The sequence below is a fragment of the Petaurus breviceps genome, unplaced genomic scaffold (assembly GCF_028583685.1).
Source record: "Petaurus breviceps papuanus isolate PSGF00001 unplaced genomic scaffold, PetGlider_PUasm1.0 65, whole genome shotgun sequence".
NCBI lineage: Eukaryota > Metazoa > Chordata > Mammalia > Diprotodontia > Petauridae > Petaurus > Petaurus breviceps.
The window spans coordinates 169,368-189,219 of record NW_027186436.1 but is presented as its reverse complement, the minus strand read 5'-3'; the positions used below and the strand labels follow the sequence as shown (position 1 = coordinate 189,219).

Here is a 19,852-nt window from a genome sequence, read left to right as displayed (position 1 = left end):
CAGGTTGGTGGAGAGGGAAGTTAGAAGCACACACTTTTGAAAAGGGAGAAGGTCAAAGTAGAGAATAGAACAAGTGGGGGATGGGATAGGATGGAGGGAAATATAGTCAATCTTTCACAATATATCCCCAATGGAAATGTTTTGCGTAGCTACACGTGTATAACCTATATTGAATTGCCTATCTTCCCAGTAAGGATGGGTGACAAGGGAGGAAGGGAAAGAATCTGGAATTCAAAGTTTTAAAATCAAATGTTTATATATATATAATTTTTTTTTTTTACGTTTACAACTGGGAAATAAGATGTACAGGCACTGGGGTATAGAGATCCATCTTGCCCTACTGGAGAGTTGAAGGGGGTTTGGGGAAGAATATAGGAGAGAGCAGATTGAGGGAGGGGCTTTACAGTGGGGTCACTGTTTTGGGGTGGTAGGTAGGGGAAAGACAGGGAGAAAATTTGTAACTCAAAATCTTGTGGAAATGAATGATATAAACTAAAAATAAACATAAAATTTAATTTAAAAAAAGAGTTCAGCTGAGAAGATGTGAAGAGATAAAGGGGAAAAAGCTGGTGGGCATGGCTCTTGGCTCAGTGGATAGAATGCTAGGTATTAAGAGGACTTGAGTTCAAATCCAGTCTCAGACATTTATTAACTATGTGACCCTGGTCAAGTCACTTAACTTCTGCCTTAATCCTCTGGAGAAGAAAATGGCAAACCAGTTCAGTATCTTTGCCAAGAAAATCCCATGGGCAGCATTGGGATGCTATGGTAAACAGGGTCACAGAGTTGTACAGAACATGGTAGGATGTAGTGAGAGTTTTTCAAGGGTGGGAAGATGAGTGTGTTTGTAGGCAGCAGGAAAGGAATGAGTAAATAGAGAGTGGCGATGATCTGCTGGAGTATACAGATGGGGGGTGGGATCAAGTCTGTGTAGAGGGCCTGACCTTGTCAAACAGAAGTTACCTCATCAACATGGACTGAAGTAAAAGTAGGAGGAGGAGGAGATGATGTCAGGAAGGAAGCGAGGAGAGAAGGAGAGAACGCTCTCAGTGAAAAGCCACAATTTTTTCTGGTAAAGCATGACTTAAAGTTCTTAGCAGAGAAGGTGAAGGGAGAGAATGACAAGTGATGTTGGAGGTTCAAGGTAAAAGTCACAGGTTTAAAACAGTTCCTGTTTGAGGGGGATGAGAAATCAGTCGGGGAGGAGCAGTGGGGTTGCCTGGCTGCAGGGAGGGCCCAGTTTGATTTAGCCAGCATAAATCTGTTGTGGACCCAGTCAACAAGGTTTTGTGATTTCCTTTAGCTTTGTTCAGCAGCGTATGATAAAATTATCCGTATAAAATGTGTGCATGTACATGTGCATTTACATATATATAATTGTATATATTATATATTCATATATAATGCACATATAGATACACATATAACACAAATATGTACATATGTGGTCTGCAAAGCCCTTTATTAGTTGTGAGGTAGATAATGCATGTGTTATAATTCCCATTTTACAGAAGAAACTAAAACTCAGAGAGTAAAATAAGTTGACTACAGTCACACAGGGCGCTAGATGGCACAGTGGATAGAGCAGTGGGCCTGAAGTCAGGAAGACTCATCTTCCTTAGTTCAAATCTGGCCTCAGATACTTCCTAGCTGTGTGACCCTGGGAAAGTCACTTAACTGTTTGCCTCAGTTCCTCATCTGTAAAATGAGCTATGAGAGGACATTGTAAACCACTTTAGGATTTTTGCGAAGAAAACCCCAGAGTCACAGAGTTGGACATGACTGAAAAAATGACTGAACAACAACTGAGCAGTCGTATATACTGACAAATGTCAAATCTCCACAACTCAAACCCAGGTCTCCTGACTCATAACCCAACAGTCTGTCTACTATCCCACAGTCTCTCAGCAGAGCTGGATTCATTTAAGGGTTCAGAAAAACCATACCCTTTCCCCTATCTCTGCCAGTTAATAATAACCTAGTCATCTTACAAAGCAACTCCAGTGCTTCCTTCTTTGTGAAATCTTCCCTGATCCCCACACAGAGAAGTGATCTCTCCCACATCAGATGTCATGGTTTATAAACTGCTTGGGCTAATTGGGGGAGGGGGGGAAAAGGGGGGTGTTTATTTTTTTCTCCTCCAATAGATTTCAGGTTGTACATTCATGCCACTCTCCCTTGTGGAATATCTTTAAGTGCTTAATAAAGCAGGGTCCATCAGAGAAAGAAAGGAGCCATCTAATAGACTATTATCATCTCACAGGATGGATGGGTTGCAATCAGCATTATAAGAGGGAGCTTCAGAATCCGAGATCACAGATTCAGTTAAAGATTAGATTCTAAGCTGCAGCATGCAAAACTATTCACCTTTGAATCCCCTTTAGCACAGGGGGAACTTCTCAAAGTTTGCTCAACCAAGAACAGAACAGATCCTGTGAGTAACAGCAGTGATACCTTTCTCCTGAATCAAAATGGTGGTCACATTGGAGGTGCCTACAGAGTGCAAACACATGACTGTCTGTTACTAGCTCTTTATTAGGAGCTACATCCCCCTATCAGCAAGAAAGCTGATTTCCTATCAAATTGGGGCCCTGCCTCGATGGAGCTGAAAGGAGTCTTTCCTCTGGAGATCATGATACTTTCTGTCACCATCAGCCAACATTAAGCCTTTCTCTGATGATTCCTTTCAATAGCCTCTAATAACACAGGTGGCACAGGAACAAGAAATAAGCCACCTATGTCGATTATTACAAGAGAGAGATATCAGGGAACTAAGCACAAGACTGAGCAGTTAAAAGCCAAAGCATATAGTGCAATCCTGAACAATTCAGTTAGCCTGCCTGAAGAAGAAACACACTGAGAAAGCCACTGGGGCCCAGACGCTCTGTGGCTCTGGGATTGAGGCTCCTTCCAGCTCTGACGTTTATCTTATTGGACTTTAAGATCTTTACCAGTTATGACACTGGCAAGTTCTAAAGTGAGCTTGGCCCAGGATAGGGAGGGGAGCGCATTAGGGAACATGAGTAGGGCTTGTGCTCATTTTCTATTCATACAAGACTTTGGGGGCCAGGGATTGCTGAAAAATTAATCATAGTCAGGCACATGGATGCTACATTTTTTTAAAAATTAGAGTAGGCCTTACCTGGAAGGGTCAACCATTTTGTAAATGACTCCACTTGCAGAAGTGGCACTTGGCACTCCAGTAGACATGAAATAGAGCTCCCCTTTGAGAGAAAAAAGAGGAACATGTGAAAATGTTACCTGGTGCTTCCTTGCATATCCTTTACCCTTCAAATATCATAGGTATAGCCGTTTAGTCACCCATCCCAGAATGAGCTCAATTTAACTCTGAGCTCGGCAGGATTGATAGCAAACCCAGGCCCCAGAGCTCTGAAACTCACCATAGAGTTTTGCTTTGCTCTGACCTTATACAACATCCAGTAGCCAGTCTCTTGCCTTGATCCTTATAACCAAGTCCAACTTTGTTACTCTGTTCTCAATATCTGGATCCTGAATCTCATCCTTCCTATGCCCAAGTCACTGCTAAGTTTCTCTGAGTTAAAAATAATAAATCTTTTCCAGCAGTTGGGCCTTGCCTCTCCCCTATTGCAGAATCTTAAATGGGATCATATAAGTCATTTAGTACAACCAAGTCTAAGTATTGATTGCATTCTTCTCTCAGACTCCAATCCAACCTTCCCACTAAGGCTTAAGAATTTTCCTAATCAACTGCTCTAATCGCATCACTCATTTTCCTCAAAAGCCTTCAGCAGTTCCCACGGCCTACTGAATAATGTATAAAGTCCTTAGCCTAGCATTTGAGAGAGGTAGCCCAGACCGCAGGGAACAAAGCACCAGATTTGTTAGCAAAGGACCTAGGTTTGGATCTCAGCTCTATAGAACCTTGAACAAGCCACTTTAATTCTCTGGGTCTCAGTTTACTCATCTGTAAAAATGTGGAGACCGGATCTCTAAAGTCCCTTCTGGCTCTAAATCCTATGATTCTGCCATGATCTGGCTTCAATTTACTAACCCTATCTCATACTATACCCCTTCCTGGACCATATGGTCCATCCAGCTCAAGTAGCCTGTCCTCTGTCCAGTGCACTCCCATTGTCACAATCTTTGCTTAAATCATTCCCCCAAGGTCTGGAATGGACCTTCCGAATCATCCACATCCTCTCTCTCTGACCATTCAAATTCCTTCCTTTTTAAGGTTGAATTTGGATGCTACCTCTTCCAAGAAACTTTCCCAGACCATTTCTTTCCTTCCCTAAACCTCTCAGTAATTGTAATTTTCTCCTTCCTCCTCACATTTCTTATAATCCTTTGCTAGGACCTCTTCTTTGTATTTAATTACATCCTAATCTATATCATTTATTTGTGTACATTTCATATCTCCCCTATAGACACATTAGGTTATAAATTTATTGAAGCTAGATATTGTGATATTTTACGCTATGTTTAATATTCCCAATTTTGTAACTTACACATAAGAGATGGTTAATAAATGTTTGTCATTGAATTGAATGAAGCATAAATCCTATCTACATAAACTCTAACCTCTGCTTGAAGACATCTAATGATAGAAAATTTACTTTTAAGAAGCAGATTCTTGCCTATGAGGTCTGGTTTTAATACCTGTTGCCCATGTGCCTCTATCAATATGCTGCCAGACTCCCTGGAAAAAATACTCTAACTCTCTACTGATGGCACATCCAGCTGTTGATCACTGTCATGTGTCTGGCAGTGGCTGAATCTCTGAGTTCACCCACAACCTCCTGTAGTCCCAGTCATGTCCAGTAAGATTTGTCCTGCTGCCCAATAAGCTTTAACTATGATATCTGAAGACCTAGATCCTTATTTGTCACAGCATTTTGCCCATCTGTCAGATGGCTAGTGAGCTGGTCAGTGGGTAGTGAAAGAGAACTGAACTTGGAATGAGATTTGGGTTCAAAGTCCTAACCGTGGGTGACTCACTTTACTTCTTGGGATCTCAGTTTCTCTATCTGTAACATAAGGGGGTTAAACTCAATGGTCTCTAAGCTCCCTTCTAGCTCTGATAGTTCTGTGATTCTGAGCACAGTGGCAGATGACCAACCTGTCAAATTTACAATTCATCAAGAAGTTATCCTAAGCAGGACCTGTGGGACAGACAGAAAAAAAAAATGAAAAGGCCCAAACTCAGGATGAGCTGAGTCTGACAAAGAATGCTAAGACACCAAAAGAAGGGATGGAAATGCTGCTTAGGGAAGATGGGCTGATGATGGATGACAGCTCTTTTCCTTTCTTTCTGTCTTTCTTCTCTTCTCTCTGCCAGGATGAAACATCTTTGGAATGGAGAGGATAAAACAAAATCAGCAAATAGGGAGTTGAAGGCCAAGGTAATTAAGGAAATAATAAGAGAACATCTAATTGCCCTTGGTGAGTTCAAGCCATCAGGCCCCAAATGACAGGGTGCTGAAAGAATTTGTGGATGGGAATACTAAGGGACTGCTACTGAACTTTGAAAGATCCTGCAGAATAGGAGAGATGCTTCAGGACTTAAGAGTGGCAAATATTGTTCTGATTTTCATAAAAGAGAAGAGAATGGAGCCTGGAATCTGTGGGTAAGCACAACTTCAATCTTGGCAAAATTCTAAAACATATTATTAAAGGGGTGATTTGTCAACCTCTAGAAAGGAAAGCAGTAATCACTGAGAATCGGCACAGTTTTATCAAGAACAGGTTATACCAGACTAACCACATTTTCCTTTCAGACTAGGCAGCTGGACTGGTACAGCAAAGGAAGACTGTATATATAATATAGAGAGACCACTCAAACATTTGACAAAGTCTTTTACGTCATCCTTATAGCAAAGATGCAGGAATGTGAACTAGACAGAGATGCAGTTAAGTTGATTTGAAACTAGCTGAAAATTTCCCTAAATCAAAGTAATCAATGACAATTTCTTGGACAGGGCTAATAGGTGGGACAGCAAAGAATAAGAAAATCTGTATTAGTTATTTGCTAATAAAGCATAAATGGGAAGTTGTTTTCATAAATGAGTATAATTAACACCTCTTATTATTCATTTCTTTTTGACATGTAGCTTTTATTTTAAAAATTAATTTTGATTGATTAAAAAAAGAAACTGGTTTGAAATAGGTAGCAAAAGAAACACTCAAAGTTAGTATAAGAGTAAGGACTAGAACTCGGGTCTCCTGACTTGGGATCCAAAATTCTTTCAGTCAGATTTCTGAAATACAGACTTACAGAGCAGAGGCCCCTGACCCTGTGACTATGGACAGGTTCATAGGTAAGATGTTTTTTCCATTCTTCCAGGTACACCCAAAACCTAAGCTCACTCTATGCCCATCCCACCCCAAAAATTAGCAGCTTGGGAAAGTAAAGCTTCCAGGGAAGTAAAAAAATCCTCAGGATTTCATCCAAAAGGCATAGCCCTGTACTTGAGGTTCAGAAGACATCTCCCTTTCTTCTTTTGTGATCTGCCTGTCCCTCTCTCGCCTCACAAAGCGGCCCCCATATTACATCCTACTGTTCAATCCCCTCAGAAAAGCTTGAGAATAGAGATAGTACAAAATTTCAAGGGAAAGGAAAGGTCCCCTAGGTCAGGGAGGTAATGGTGTCCTCAGGAAGACACAGGCCTCCAGGTTTTGTCTCCCCTCCTCACCTACCATGGGTAAGTGTCTATGTATCCCAGGCTAACATTGTGCTAAACTCTGGTGATACAAAGAAAGGCAAATACCCACAAGGCATTTACAAGGTAGTGGGGGAGATGACATTCAGACAGACAGGATAAGTTGGGAGCAATCTCAGGAAGGAGGGGGAGCTCAGAAAGGCCAGTTGTTAAATTTCCATTGTGAGCATTTGCCCACTGGAAACTGGCAAACACTACAATTCAGGACTTGATTTATTGTCTTGTTGATTGTCTGAACCTAATAAAGTGATGAAGAAAATGTTAATAATGCATATTATGCGTAAAGTGTGTCATACCACCCCCCTGCCCAGCTAGCTGTTTAACATTCACCAGCACACCCCTGGAAGGCATGAACATTAAAAGGGATTAAGAAATACTTTTTGCAGAAAGTGGGATTTTAGATGAGACTTAGGGGGAAAAAAAACCCATGGAAGCCTGGAGATGGAGATGAGAAGAATGAGCATTCAAAGTATGAGGGATAATCAATAAAGATGCGTGGAGTCAGAGAGGTTTCCCAGAAGGAAGTGTTTCCTGCAAGGAGGCCAGCACCACTGGATCACAGAGTAGGTAAAGGGGAGTAAGGTGTACGAAGACTGAAAAGGCAAAAGGATCCAGGTTGTGAAGGGTTTTAAAAGACAAAGAAAGGATTTAATGTTGATTCTGGAGGTGATAGGGAAGCACAGGAGTTGACTGAGCAGGAGGGTGACATGGTCAGACCTTTGCTTTAGGAAGATCACTTTGCTACCTTTGTGGAGAATGGACTGGAGTGAGGAGAGATTTGAGGCAGGAAAGTCGACCAAAAGGTTACTGAGATAGTCGAAGCATGAGGTTGATGGGGTGCTTGGAGTGTCTATGTTGGTAACATTAGTTTGTAAAATCAATTTGTAAAACCAGTCTGTAAAATCAGATTCCCACCCCACCCCACCCCACCCCCCCAGCCTCAGAGCATTAACTCTGCCCTTTCCCCTGCCAGCACTCTGCCCAGCAACAACCCATGAACTGTTTATTTCTGCTTGGAACAATAACAAGCTACACCTATGAATCCTTCACTAAACCATCTATAAACATTTTAGCTTAGGCAAATGTTATCTCCCCTTAGAATAATGGCCAGCTGCATCTATGAATCCTGAAAAGGTTAACGCCTTAGCCAATTATACACATACTGAGTCTCACCTTAGCCAATTATAAACATACTGAGTCTCCGTTAGCCTTGGTTCCCAACATCCATCTTGTCAAACATGACACTGATGAGTGGCAGACTAGGCACTTCTCAGTTAGCCTTGACTGCTAGCTGACTTAGTGATGTTTCAAGCCTAAAACCACATCTCCAGGTAGCCCCACCTTGGGCTATTTCCCAGTCAATTATGGGCAATATGCTTTCGAAGTTGACATTAAAAGTGCATGTTCCTTTAAGCACTGACCACTCCTTAACTCCTCTCTAATCCCACCCTTACTCACCTAGTTAGCATAATTAGACATAACTGACTGTCTTGACTCCTTAAAACTATACCTGTGACTTCTTTAAGTTTGCAGGTTTCCTAAGAACTCTTTCCCACTGTACAGCGCAACAATAAATTTGCAGGTTCCCTAAGAACCCCTGCCTGCTATAAAGTGTAACAATAAACTTTTACAATCCTGACTCCAAGTTTGCTTGTGCCTACTGAATTCTTTCCAGACTAAATCGCAGGGATTCTGGTCATTGATCTTGATCAGAGTTCTTGTATAACCTATTGCCATCCCCCCATCAAGGTGATGGGAGCCTGAACCAGGGTGGTGGTGGTGCCAAAGGAGAGAAGGGGACATGTTTGAGAGAAGGTAGACTTGGCAATTTATTGTATGTAAAGAGTCAAGGACTTGAGCAGGGGTAGCCCCAGGAGTATAGTACTCAACAATATTTGTCAAGTTCAGAAGAGGAGAAGGGTAGGAAGTGAAGATAATAAGGTCATTTTTAGTCATGTTGAGTTTGACATCTAGTTTGTGATATCCAGTGGGTAGACAAGAATATGAGACTAGAGGTCAAGAGAGAAGTTAAGAGTTAAACAGATCTGAGAATCATCTGCAATTTTTTGTTATTGTGTTACTTTCAGTCATGTTTGACTCTTCATGACCCCACTTCGGGTTTTCTTGGCAAAGATACTAGAGTGGTTTGCCATTTTCTTCTCCAGTTCATTTTACAGATGAGGAAACTGAGGCAAATAGGGTGAAGTGACTTGCCCAGGGTCACATAGCTAGTAAGTGTCTGAGGCCAGATTTGAATTCAGGGAGATGGAGTCTTCTGTACTCCAGGCCCAACATTCTATCCGCTGCACCAGCTAGCTGCCCCATCAGCAGCAGACAGATGATCATTGAATCCATAGGAGCTGATTAAATCAACAAATGAAGTGGTGGAGAGGGAGAAGAGAAAGCCTAGGACACCTGGTTAGTGGAGGTGACCTGAAGGCACATCCATTAAAGGAGACTGAGAAGGAGCAGTCAGACCTGGAGGAGAAGAACCAGGAGAGAGAGACACACGAAAACCTGGAGAGAAGAGAATGATCAGCAAAGTGCAAGGCTGCAAAGACATCCAGAAGGGTGACAATTAAGAAAGGACAATTAGAGACTTGGCTACAGAAAGACCATCCGTTAACTGAGAAGAAAGCAGTTTCCGCTGAATAATGAGGGTGGAAGGCAGACTACAGGGAGATAATAAAAAATAACAACAACTATAGCATTTTACATAGTTCTTACTACCTTTCAGGCACTGAGCTAAGTACTTTACCAAGATCTCATTTGACCCTCACAATCCTCTCCTCCAGTGGATGATAAGCCCTCTGAGGGCAGGGAGGACTATCTCTTGCCTCTTTTTACATCCCCAGTACTTATCACAGTGCCTGGCATGTAGTAGGAGCTTAATAAATGTTTATTGATTGAGGTATGTGCTATTATTATCTCTACTGTACAGTTGAGGAAACAGAGGCAAACGGATCTAAATCTCAACTTGATCTATGGTTTTCCTGTCTCCAGGGCAGCTAGGTGGTGCAATGGATGGAGTGCTGGGACTGGAAAATCCAGCCTTACACATTTACTAGTTGTGTGACCCTGGGCAAGTCACACAACCCCATTTGCCTCAGTTTCCTAATCTGTAAAATGAGTTGGAGAAGAAAATGGCAAACCACTCTAGTATCTTTGCCAAGAACATTCCAAATAGGGTCTTGAAAAGACAGACATCACTGAAATGACTCAAAACCAAAACAATTTCCTGACTCCAGGCCTGGCACTCTATCTACTGACTAACCAAGAAGAAAATGAGAGGAAAGGAAGAGGAAGAACTGATTGAAAGCTTGCTGTGGATGAGCCAGAGGGGATTCTTGAATTGGTTGCCTCTGAGTCTCCTTCCAACTCTCTGATTCTGTACCCCATTACAAAACTGAACTCCTTGATGAAACGGGTCCTGTCTTACCTAATCTTCGTATTTTTGCCATGGCCTAGTGCACCATCTGTGTACAATCATACAAACAGCCCTGGATTCACAATTAGAAACTGTGGCTTCCAATCCTGGTTCTGATGTTTACTACATGCATGACTTTGGGCAGGTGCTCAAGCCTCAGTTCTCTTATATGCTAAATGAGATGATTGAATGAGTTGATCTATAAAGTCCCTCTCAGCTCTGTACCTTATTTCCCAAATGTTTCTGAATTTGGGAAGTTGAGATGTGAGCTAGATCTTGAAAAAACTAATTCCTTCATACCCCCAAATATACTTATGCCCAGAAATTCAACAGAAGTGCAAATATAGGTCAATGAGCCAGAAACTATCATCCCCATTTTATACATGAGAAAACTGAGGCCCCAGAGAAGTGAAATGGTTTTTCTCAGATCACACAATGAGTTAATGATGGCAGTGGAACTAGAGTCCGGGTCTCCTGTCTTCCAGGATCTTTTCAGAATACCACCTGCATAACAGGAATGACAGATTTCCTAATAGGGTGAGGTAAGGCCCACCTGCCTCACCCTCCAAAAACAAAATAAAGTAAAATAAAATAAAAGGCTTAGCTGTTATACCTATAGCCAACCAAGTGTTCACTGAGCACATTCTGAATGCCCAGCACTGCTAGATAGAACCAGTTTGCCAAATTGCCTGTTTCTCTGTCTCAGGGAGCCAGGAACCCTACTGAGGATCACAGTTCACACTCCAGGCAGCTGGGAGCTAATATGTATGCACTGAGGAACTGGGGGTGGGTAGGTGAGGGGAAGGGATGAGGGGAAAAGAAGAGAGAATAGGCACTGAAAGTTTCCTGTCTTGTTTACATTTTAAACACAGTCCCTAAGGGAGGTTGTTTAATTGTTTAATTGATGTCTTTTGTTTTTCATATTAGTTATTCCCCAAATCTGTCTCTACATTTTCCTACCTCCTTCTACTCACACACTAGCTCTTAATTCAACCCCACCTCAAGGTGAAACCTCCTTAGGAAAAAAAAAAGTTTAAAAAATACCCTACTGATAAAAGGACCTTTATCTGACAGTGTATGTAAAGTTCAACTCCCCAGTTCCTCAGCACCTGGATGTCTGGAAGAGATACACCCACCAATATCCCTCCACCATGCCATCCCTTCTCATTCCATTGGTGAAATCACTTGCAAGGCCTCCATTTTGGAGACCCGGTTCACATCAGCTTGGCTTAATTTCCCAGCAAAATCTTTCCACATGTGCCAGCTCTCTTTCCCATTGATGCCTTTTGCTTTTTACCTTGATTATCTGGAAGCCCCACCTTTCAGGGCCTCCATTTTGACCATGCTTCACTCCCTTCTTGGTTTTACTTCCGTCTTTAGGGGCTCTGCCCCCATATCTCCACTTGGGTATCCCATGTTCTTCCCCATCAGCTCCCTTTTATGTGTTGTCTTCCCTCATTAGAATATAAGCTTCTTGAGGCCAGGGACTGTCTGTTTTTGCTTGGTTTTTGTCTTCCCTTGCTTAGAAAAGTGCCTAACACAAAACAGGTACTGAATGAACGGAGCCAGGAAAACACTGTACACAGCAACAGCCACACTGTGAAGTGAACAACTTTGATAGACTTGGCTCTTCTCAGCAATATAATGATCTAAGACAACTCCAAAAGACTCCTGATGGAAAATGCCATCCACAGCCAGAAAAAGAACCATGGAATCTGAATGCAGAGGGAAGCAGACTACTTTCTCTTTTGTTGTTTTTATCATTCTTGTGGTTTTCCCCTTTTGTTCTGATTCTTCTTTCACAACATGACTAATGTAGAAATATATTTAATATGATTGTACATGTATAGCCTATATCAGATTACTTGCCGGCTTTGGGTGGAGGGGAGAGGGAGAAAAATTTGGAACTCAAAATCTAATAAAAATGAATGTTGAAAACTATCTTTATGTGTAATTGGAAAAAATAAAATACTATTAAGTGGAGGAAAAAATAAGTGCTTAAAAACATTTGTTACCTTATCTTGCCTGCCTCATTCCTCTACTTAAAGGAAATGTTTCTTCACATGTTCCCCTGGACAAAAATCAGTCTGAGCTCATATGGCCTTTTCATCTACTATAATTATTGTATATATTGCTCTACATGCGCTTACTTCACTTCTTCCCATGTTTTTCTCTACCCTTTACTAGCTGTGTCACCTTGAGCAGGTCATTTCATTTCTCTGGGTCTCAACTTCCTCACCTCTAAAATGGGGATAAATGAACCCTACCCTGCATCCCTTTACAATGTTGTTATGAGGTACAAATAAGATAACCGACAAAGGAGTGATTTGAAAATGCTAGAGAAACCTGTATCAAATTGCTTGCTGCCTCAGGGAAGGGAGAGTGAAGGAAGGGAGGGAGGGAAAGAATTTGGAACTCAAATCTTTTAAAAATGAATGATAAAAATTGTTTTTGCATGCAATTGGGGAAAAAATATAATATTAGTTTAAAAGAAAAAAGAGGGGTGGCTAGGGTGGTGCAGTGAGTAAGAGAGCTGGCCCAGAGTCCGGAGGATCCGGGATCAGTTCTGGCCTCAGACACTTAACACCCACACACAAAAACTGGCTGTGTAACCTTGGGCAAGTTTCTTAACCCCAATTGCTTTAAAAAAAAAAAAAAAGAAAAGAAAAGAAAATGCTACAGAATCCTGGAGAGACTGATTCAAGATGAAGAATTGAGCAAATTGACAAGAGCCAGGTTTTCAATACACCCACCAAAATACACAACACACAAACACACACATACACACAGAAATTACTACAAAGAAAAGAAATATAGTTTAAAAATACACAGGAAAACAAAAACTAACCACAATAAAAGATGAGAAATGATATGAATGATAAAGCAATTTTTAAAAATGTGAAACAACTGAATAGCTTTATGTACTAGGAACAAATAGAGATTGAAAAAGAAGCCAAGTCAGATTATATATTGAGAGATGGCTTTAGGTGGATAAATGTCATAGCCAAAGAAAATAATCAATATTTGGTAATGCTAAACAAACCACAAGACCAAATAAAAGAAGATCTTAGAGAAGTTTTCAGAAAGACAAGGAAATTAAGGAAGAATTGAAAGAATGAAAGGAACTAATGGAGAAAATGATCAGTATGGAAAATGAGGTTACAAAACACTAAAAGTCTCCAGAAGCAAAAAAGAGACTTACTATAGAGGAAAATAAATGGTAGACAATTAAAAAAAAGCAACTTGATATAGGTTAAAAAAACAAAAACAAAATCCACATTGAATTATCCAAGCTATTGGAAAATGCATAGAACCAAGTGAGAAAGCATGAAGCATAGATCACAATGCAAATATCTCAGGATTACTAACATCCTAGAAATTTTTCTATAAAAATATGAACAATTTCTTTCAGAAAATTGTCTAAGAAAGCGCTATAGAAACAGAAGAGATTGGTTTTTATTAATATTAGAGGAGTCATCTTATTTGGACTTCCCCCAAATGTTCAAGGCCACACAAGCTATCGTAGAATCTTCTGAATGTACCTGATTGAGCAGTAAATTCTAGTATCTTAGGATCAACCAAACTACCCTTTGACCCAGTGATACCACTGCTAGGTCTATAACCCAAAGAGATCAAAGAAAGAGGAAAAAGAGACATAAAGAAGAAAAAGAGACATGTAAAAACATTTATAGCAATTCTTTTTGCAGTGGCAAAGAAATAGAAGCTTGAGAGGGTGCCCATCAATTGGGGAACAACTAAACAAATTACGTTAAATAAAAGTGATGTGTTGTGAGAAATGATGAAGGGGATAGTTTTAGAGAAAGTTTGCGAAGACTTACAGGAACTGATGTAGAGTGAAGCGAGGAGAACCAGGAGAATAATGTTTACAATAACAACAAAAAGATAATCATCTCTGAAAGACTTAGTAACTCCTATCAATGAAATAACTAACCACCATTCCAGAGGAATGCTATCGACTTCCTCACAGAGAGGTGATGGAGTCAAAGTATAGATTGAGATGTTTTTTTTTTAGTATGGATAATGTAGGAATTTGTTTTTATTTGACTATACATGTTTGTAAGAGGGATCAGGGATTTTATTCATTTATTTATTTATTGTTTGCTTTCTCAGTTAGTGGTGGTAGTGAGAAAGTGGGAATGAAAGAATGTAGGGCTGAAAATAAAATAAAATTTAATATTAAAAAATCTTAGCATCAGAAGACTTTAGGGTTGAAAGGTCTTTTGAGATCTAACAGATTTTTAAAAAATCATTTTTGTATTGTGGATCCCTTTTGCAGTCTGGTTGGAGCCCATGGACTGCTTCTCAGAATAATGTTTTTTTAAATGCATAAAATAAAGTATGTGGGATAACAAAGGAAACCAACTATATTTAAATAGTCATAAAAATATATTAAAACCACAAGTTTATGGACCCCTAGGTTAAGAATCCTTGCTTTAGTCTGAACCCCTCATTTTACAAAGGAGGAAAGTGAGGTTCAGAAAGTCTAAGGCACTTACCCAAGATCATGCAAGTAGCAACTGACCATGCTGGAACTAAGCCCAAATCTTCTAACTTTCTATTGAGTGCTTTTCTCTACTATGACACATACGTCTCTATCATTTAACTTCCATGACTTACCCAATCTCTGTGAATCCTTGGTATAGTGGAAAGAACCCTCTACTTGAACAAAGAAGACACAGGCTGAAATCTTACAGGGCTATGCCACTTGTCTATGTGACTTTGAAGAACTGATTCTACTGAATCACAAAACATTAGGGGACCTTAAAAATCACCTTGTCCAACCTTTTCATATTCCAGATGAAGAAATGGAAGCATAAAGAAGGAAAGGAACTTGGCTAAGATCATAGTTTATAAATGGCACAGCTATTTGTTCTTTTTGTTTTTTGACACCAAGTCACAACCTATACTCTACCTTAACTCCAATTTAAGCTCTTGAGTTCTCAGTTTCCATATCTGTAAAATAAGAGATTTGTACTATAGATGATCTTATATAGCTCCTTACAGCTCTAACATTCCATGATTCTATAATTTTTAAAGTGTTTTCCAGCTTCAACGTTCTAAAGTTCTGATTCCAAAGTCCCTTAGAACTTTAACATGGTGTGTAAGAGAAGAGGAGAAGAGAGGCAGAGGGATGAGAGAAGGAGAGGCAAGGAAGAAGAGGAGAGGGTGAGGAAGGGGGAAGGGAGAAGAAGAGAGGAGAGGGAGAGGAAGGCAGAAGAGAGGAGAGGAGGAGGAGGAGGAGAGGGAGAAGAGAAGAAGAGAAGGAGAGGAGAGGAGGAGAGGAGAGAAAACCTCATAGATAAATATGGAAAATGATTCTAGGCAAGGGAAAGTTTATAAATAATCAATTTCAGACCCACAAAACCATTATTATTATTATTACTCCTATTAACATTAATAATAGCTAGTACACATACAATTTTTAAAGATTTCAAAGCACTTGGCATAATTTATCCCATTTGATCCTCACAACAAACCTCACAGGACTGAGGTGCAGAATAAATTAACCCTCTAATCCTCATGGAAAACAAAGAATTCCAAATACCATGAAAACTTCCCATTAGCCACAGGCATGCTAATTCCAACTGGGGGCCCTTCTCGGAGTATTTCTGGCACTGGTGAGCTCTGGGGACGAGGCGATGGATGCCCTGCCCCTTGGGAAAATACATAATAAAATTAGCCGCTCATCTTCACCTGGCTCAGCTGGGATGGGACCCAAAGAACCTGTAAAACTGTCAGAGGAAAATAGAAAGCTTTGAAGGATTGAACTTGCAGAGATTTCTTGGCATGAAGCACTGAGCTAGGGTGGGGAACGGGATGCAGGGATCACCACAGGGGTACATGGAGTTGCCTGGCAACCTGGCCAAGCATTCTCAGCAGCTTTGAATGGCCCAAATGGCTTTGTCCCAGGACAATCCCTGACTGTTGGTGAATGGCTCTCCCAGAGGAAACAAAGACCAGAGGCCCCTGACAGCGCCAGCTCAGCCAGCTCACAGACTCCTGCCTTCCCCCCACTCCTTTGTTACACATTTTTCTAAACTAAAGCATCACTAGCTCTAGAGGAGAGATTCTTCTCAATACAAAGTTACGTGGTCTTACTTTTAAGGATCTAAATTTCTAATGGCCACACTTTCCTCATCCCCATCCCCCCATAACGGCTCAGTGGAGCTAGAAGTCAGCAAAACTAGTCCCTGCATTGCTACTAACTTGACCAAACTGGAGCAAATCTCTGGGCCTCAGTTTCCTCATCTTTAAACTGAGAGGACTGGATTAGATGAACAGTCCTTGCATTCTATGGCCTGCTGCATACACAGTTAGTTGCTGACTTTGTGAAATTATTTGAGGGGTGTCAGAAAGTCATCTTGCCACATAACTTTCTTCAGTAGTTATGTGGTACCACAGATTTCACCATTCGAGGGTCATCCATTTAAATAAAAGCACAGCATCTCCAAGAGTTCCCTATTAAAATCTAAACTTCAGAAAGAACACAGCACTGAAGCAATGGAACAGAGGATTGTATACTTGGATAGAAAAGAGTTACCATAAGAAGAGAGAAAAGCAGGGAAGCAATCATCCTGGAGAAATGTCCTGAGGAAGTGTAGCTGGGGGAAGAGAGGAGGAATGTTGCATTTGTACAGGCATGGGTTGCATGACGTCACCCACCAACTACAAGGAAAGTCAGACATTCAGAGAGAGAGGTAGGGAAGGGAAAAAAAAACCAAACAACCCTTATCTACTTTCCAGCCTGGCAGGGGGAATCCTGCTTGCTAATTTCCTTGGATCCAACCCCTTTCTCACTCTCTTTCAGGATTCAATGACATCAATTTGGGCATGAGGAATGAGATACCTACATATTTATGGAGCCATGGCCCTATACAATCCCAACTAGGGGTCCTCAAATCTCAACTCTGCTGCCTAATGATAGTTGGAGTCTCACTCCTTTCCAAGGGTGTGCTGGTAAATGAAAAACCTGTTCTCAAAAAAAAAAGTGCATAAGACACACTTCTAACTTTAATTCAAATTATTAACATTTTCTCCATCAATTTAAGTTTAGATAATCAACAAAACAATAAATCAAATCTCAATTTGTTACATTTGCCAGTTTCTGTGAAGTAAATGCTCACATTGAAAATTTAACCATCAGCTCAAGAGCCAATATGCTCTGGCTATAGCATTGCATTGCCCCTTTCCATCCACCCTGATAAGCTATGCCAGATGAATATTCCTAAAACCCAGTCCTAATCATGTTATTCCTCTGTTCCAGAATCTTTATGGACTCCCCACCATCTACTAGATAAATTTTGACTTCCATACCTACTCTGGCATTCCAAGCCCTCCACAATCTGACCCCGGTCAACCTCTCCAACCTTTTCTCCTCTATTTATGCTACTAGTACCTGGTTTCCTAAATACTCTCTCTGTCCCTGTCTCTAAAGTCCACTCTGCGGCTTGAAGATGTTGGGCTAAGCAGAAGCTTACCATACAAAATTCATTTAGAAATAGCAAATGACTAGAGAACATTTCTAAAAGTAAGCAGTGATTGGTAAGAGCACAGCTTCAACAAAAATAGGATCCTTTTTTGATAAAGCCACCAGATGGATAGATCAGAGAAATGCTTTATATAGGCCATTCACCTAGTTTTCAGCAAAGTGGCTTTTGTTTGTTTTTACAAAGCCTCTTATGCTATCCCTATACAGTACGGTAGTTGAACAGATTTGTGAAAGCAAACTATGTGCCAGGCATTGTGTTGTCTAGTCATTTCAGTCATATCCAACTCTTCATGACCCCATTTGGGGTTTTCTTGGCAAAGACATTGGAGTGGTTTGCCATGCCCTTCTCCAGGCCATCTTACAGATGAGGAAGCTGAGGTAAACAGAATTAAGTGATTTGCCTAAGGTCATACAGCTAGTAAGTGTCTGAGACCGAATTTGAACTTGTGAAGATGAGCTTTCCTATCAGGCCAGCACTCTATCCACTGCCCCACCTACCTGCCACGCCAGACAATGTACTAAGTGCTTTTTTACAAATACCATCTCTGAGATAAGTTCAATTTTGCTGACTAATGTGCTCTCTGGGCTTTTGATCTTCTTATTATTATGGCAATTAATTTAAACTAGTTTGGCTTCTGAATAAAATTATTATAGTTGGTGCCAATGTCATTTCTGTTGTCTATTTTTCATTTTTTACTCTTCATAGCTTATTTGAATAATTCAAATTAACTTAATAGATTTTCTCATTACTATTTCTTATCTTGTTTATTATTAATTCTGATCTTATCTCTGCCAAGTCAATGGTCTGTGCACAGACAGATGACTTAGGAATGACAAACATGTCCATAACAAGTCCTTTCTTGTCCATTAAAATGTCATCAGGTTCATTCTTAGTGATCATGTTTGATGCTTGCCATATCCAGCACCTATCAATTTTTTCCCTAAAGAAAGTTTTCATGATATAGAGGCATGAGGTTCTTATAGAACCTACAAGTCTTTGGCTTCTCTCATTCTTTTTTTTTAATAGTATTTCATTTTTTCCCAATTATATATAAGATAATTTTTAACATTGATTTTTAAAAAAATTTTGAGCTCCAAATTTTCTCCCTCCCTCTTTTACCTATGCCCTCCCTAGGAGGGTAAGCAATTCGATATGGATTATATATGTTCAATCATGTAAAACATATTTCCATAATAGTCATGTTGTGAAAGAAGAAACAGATCAAAAAAGGAAAAAAAAATTTAAAGGTGAAAAATAGCATGCTTTGATCTGCATTCAGACTTCATCAGTTCTTTCTCTGGAGGTAGATAGCATTTTTCATCATCTCATTATCTTCTGACCTGTATTTGCCCATATTTACTTCCCATCTTCACCTTCTCTCACCTTTGCATTTGTCACTGAATTATCAGACTGAATATTGACTTGATGTGGAGAGTCTTATCAGGTTCTTCATAGAATTTCTCTATCAATTCGTCCTGAGTAACTAATGTTGGTATATTAGGTACAATTATTTTCATGGTGATCTTTTTGCAGATGTTTTTCATAATACTTGATGATCAAATGTGCCATGAAATAATATTTCGTTGTAGCTTTGGGGCATATAATCAGACTTACTCTTCCTACTCCTTTCTTTGTCTCTCAAAAGAGTCCCTGTGAAAAGCATTCCTCCCATGTAGCTGCAACTTCCTTTTTTCCTCTGGTTTTGTTTTTAGCAAGAATATTGAGTCATACAATTCACCTCCTTCAGCAACAGCCTCACTTATTGGTCATTAGACAAGGATCTTACATGTAGAGTACCAACAGACAAAGTTCACTGAGAATCTGAAAACTGTGATTCTTAATGCCCACTGTCCTCTTCTCCACCATTCTGCCATTATTCCAGTAGAGCAAAAGGAGGTATTACAGTTCCAAGAGGTATTTCCTCCCCCATTTCAGTGTTGCCATGGCCAAGAAAGTCTCATCACCATATGTCTGGACTACTCGTGTTGTGCTTCTTCACGACTAACTCTTCTGGTCCTCAGAAAACATACTGTCAGCTCCCAGGACTATACTCAAAGCCTTTCTAGCATGGGATATCTTACCAACACTTGTGCAACACTAGCGTAACTTTCAAGAACCCAGGTTCACTCACACGCCACGCTGAAACTTGAGACTGGGACTTTTGTGAAGGATCACATTTGATAAAATGGAGAATAGTCAGTCAATAAAGAATT

The 19,852-nt window shown here is 40.3% G+C and overlaps 1 protein-coding gene across 1 annotated transcript in view; it reads right to left on the bottom strand.

Moving 5' to 3' along the window:
- The window catches only part of LOC138173822 (HHIP-like protein 1), a 103,126-nt gene that overhangs the window by 20,228 nt on the left and 63,046 nt on the right, over positions 1–19,852 (bottom strand). Inside the window, exon 7 of the mRNA XM_069103907.1 lies at positions 3,143–3,224. Coding sequence (XP_068960008.1) covers positions 3,143–3,224 — 82 coding nt within the window. The remainder of the gene's footprint in view (positions 1–3,142; positions 3,225–19,852) is intronic.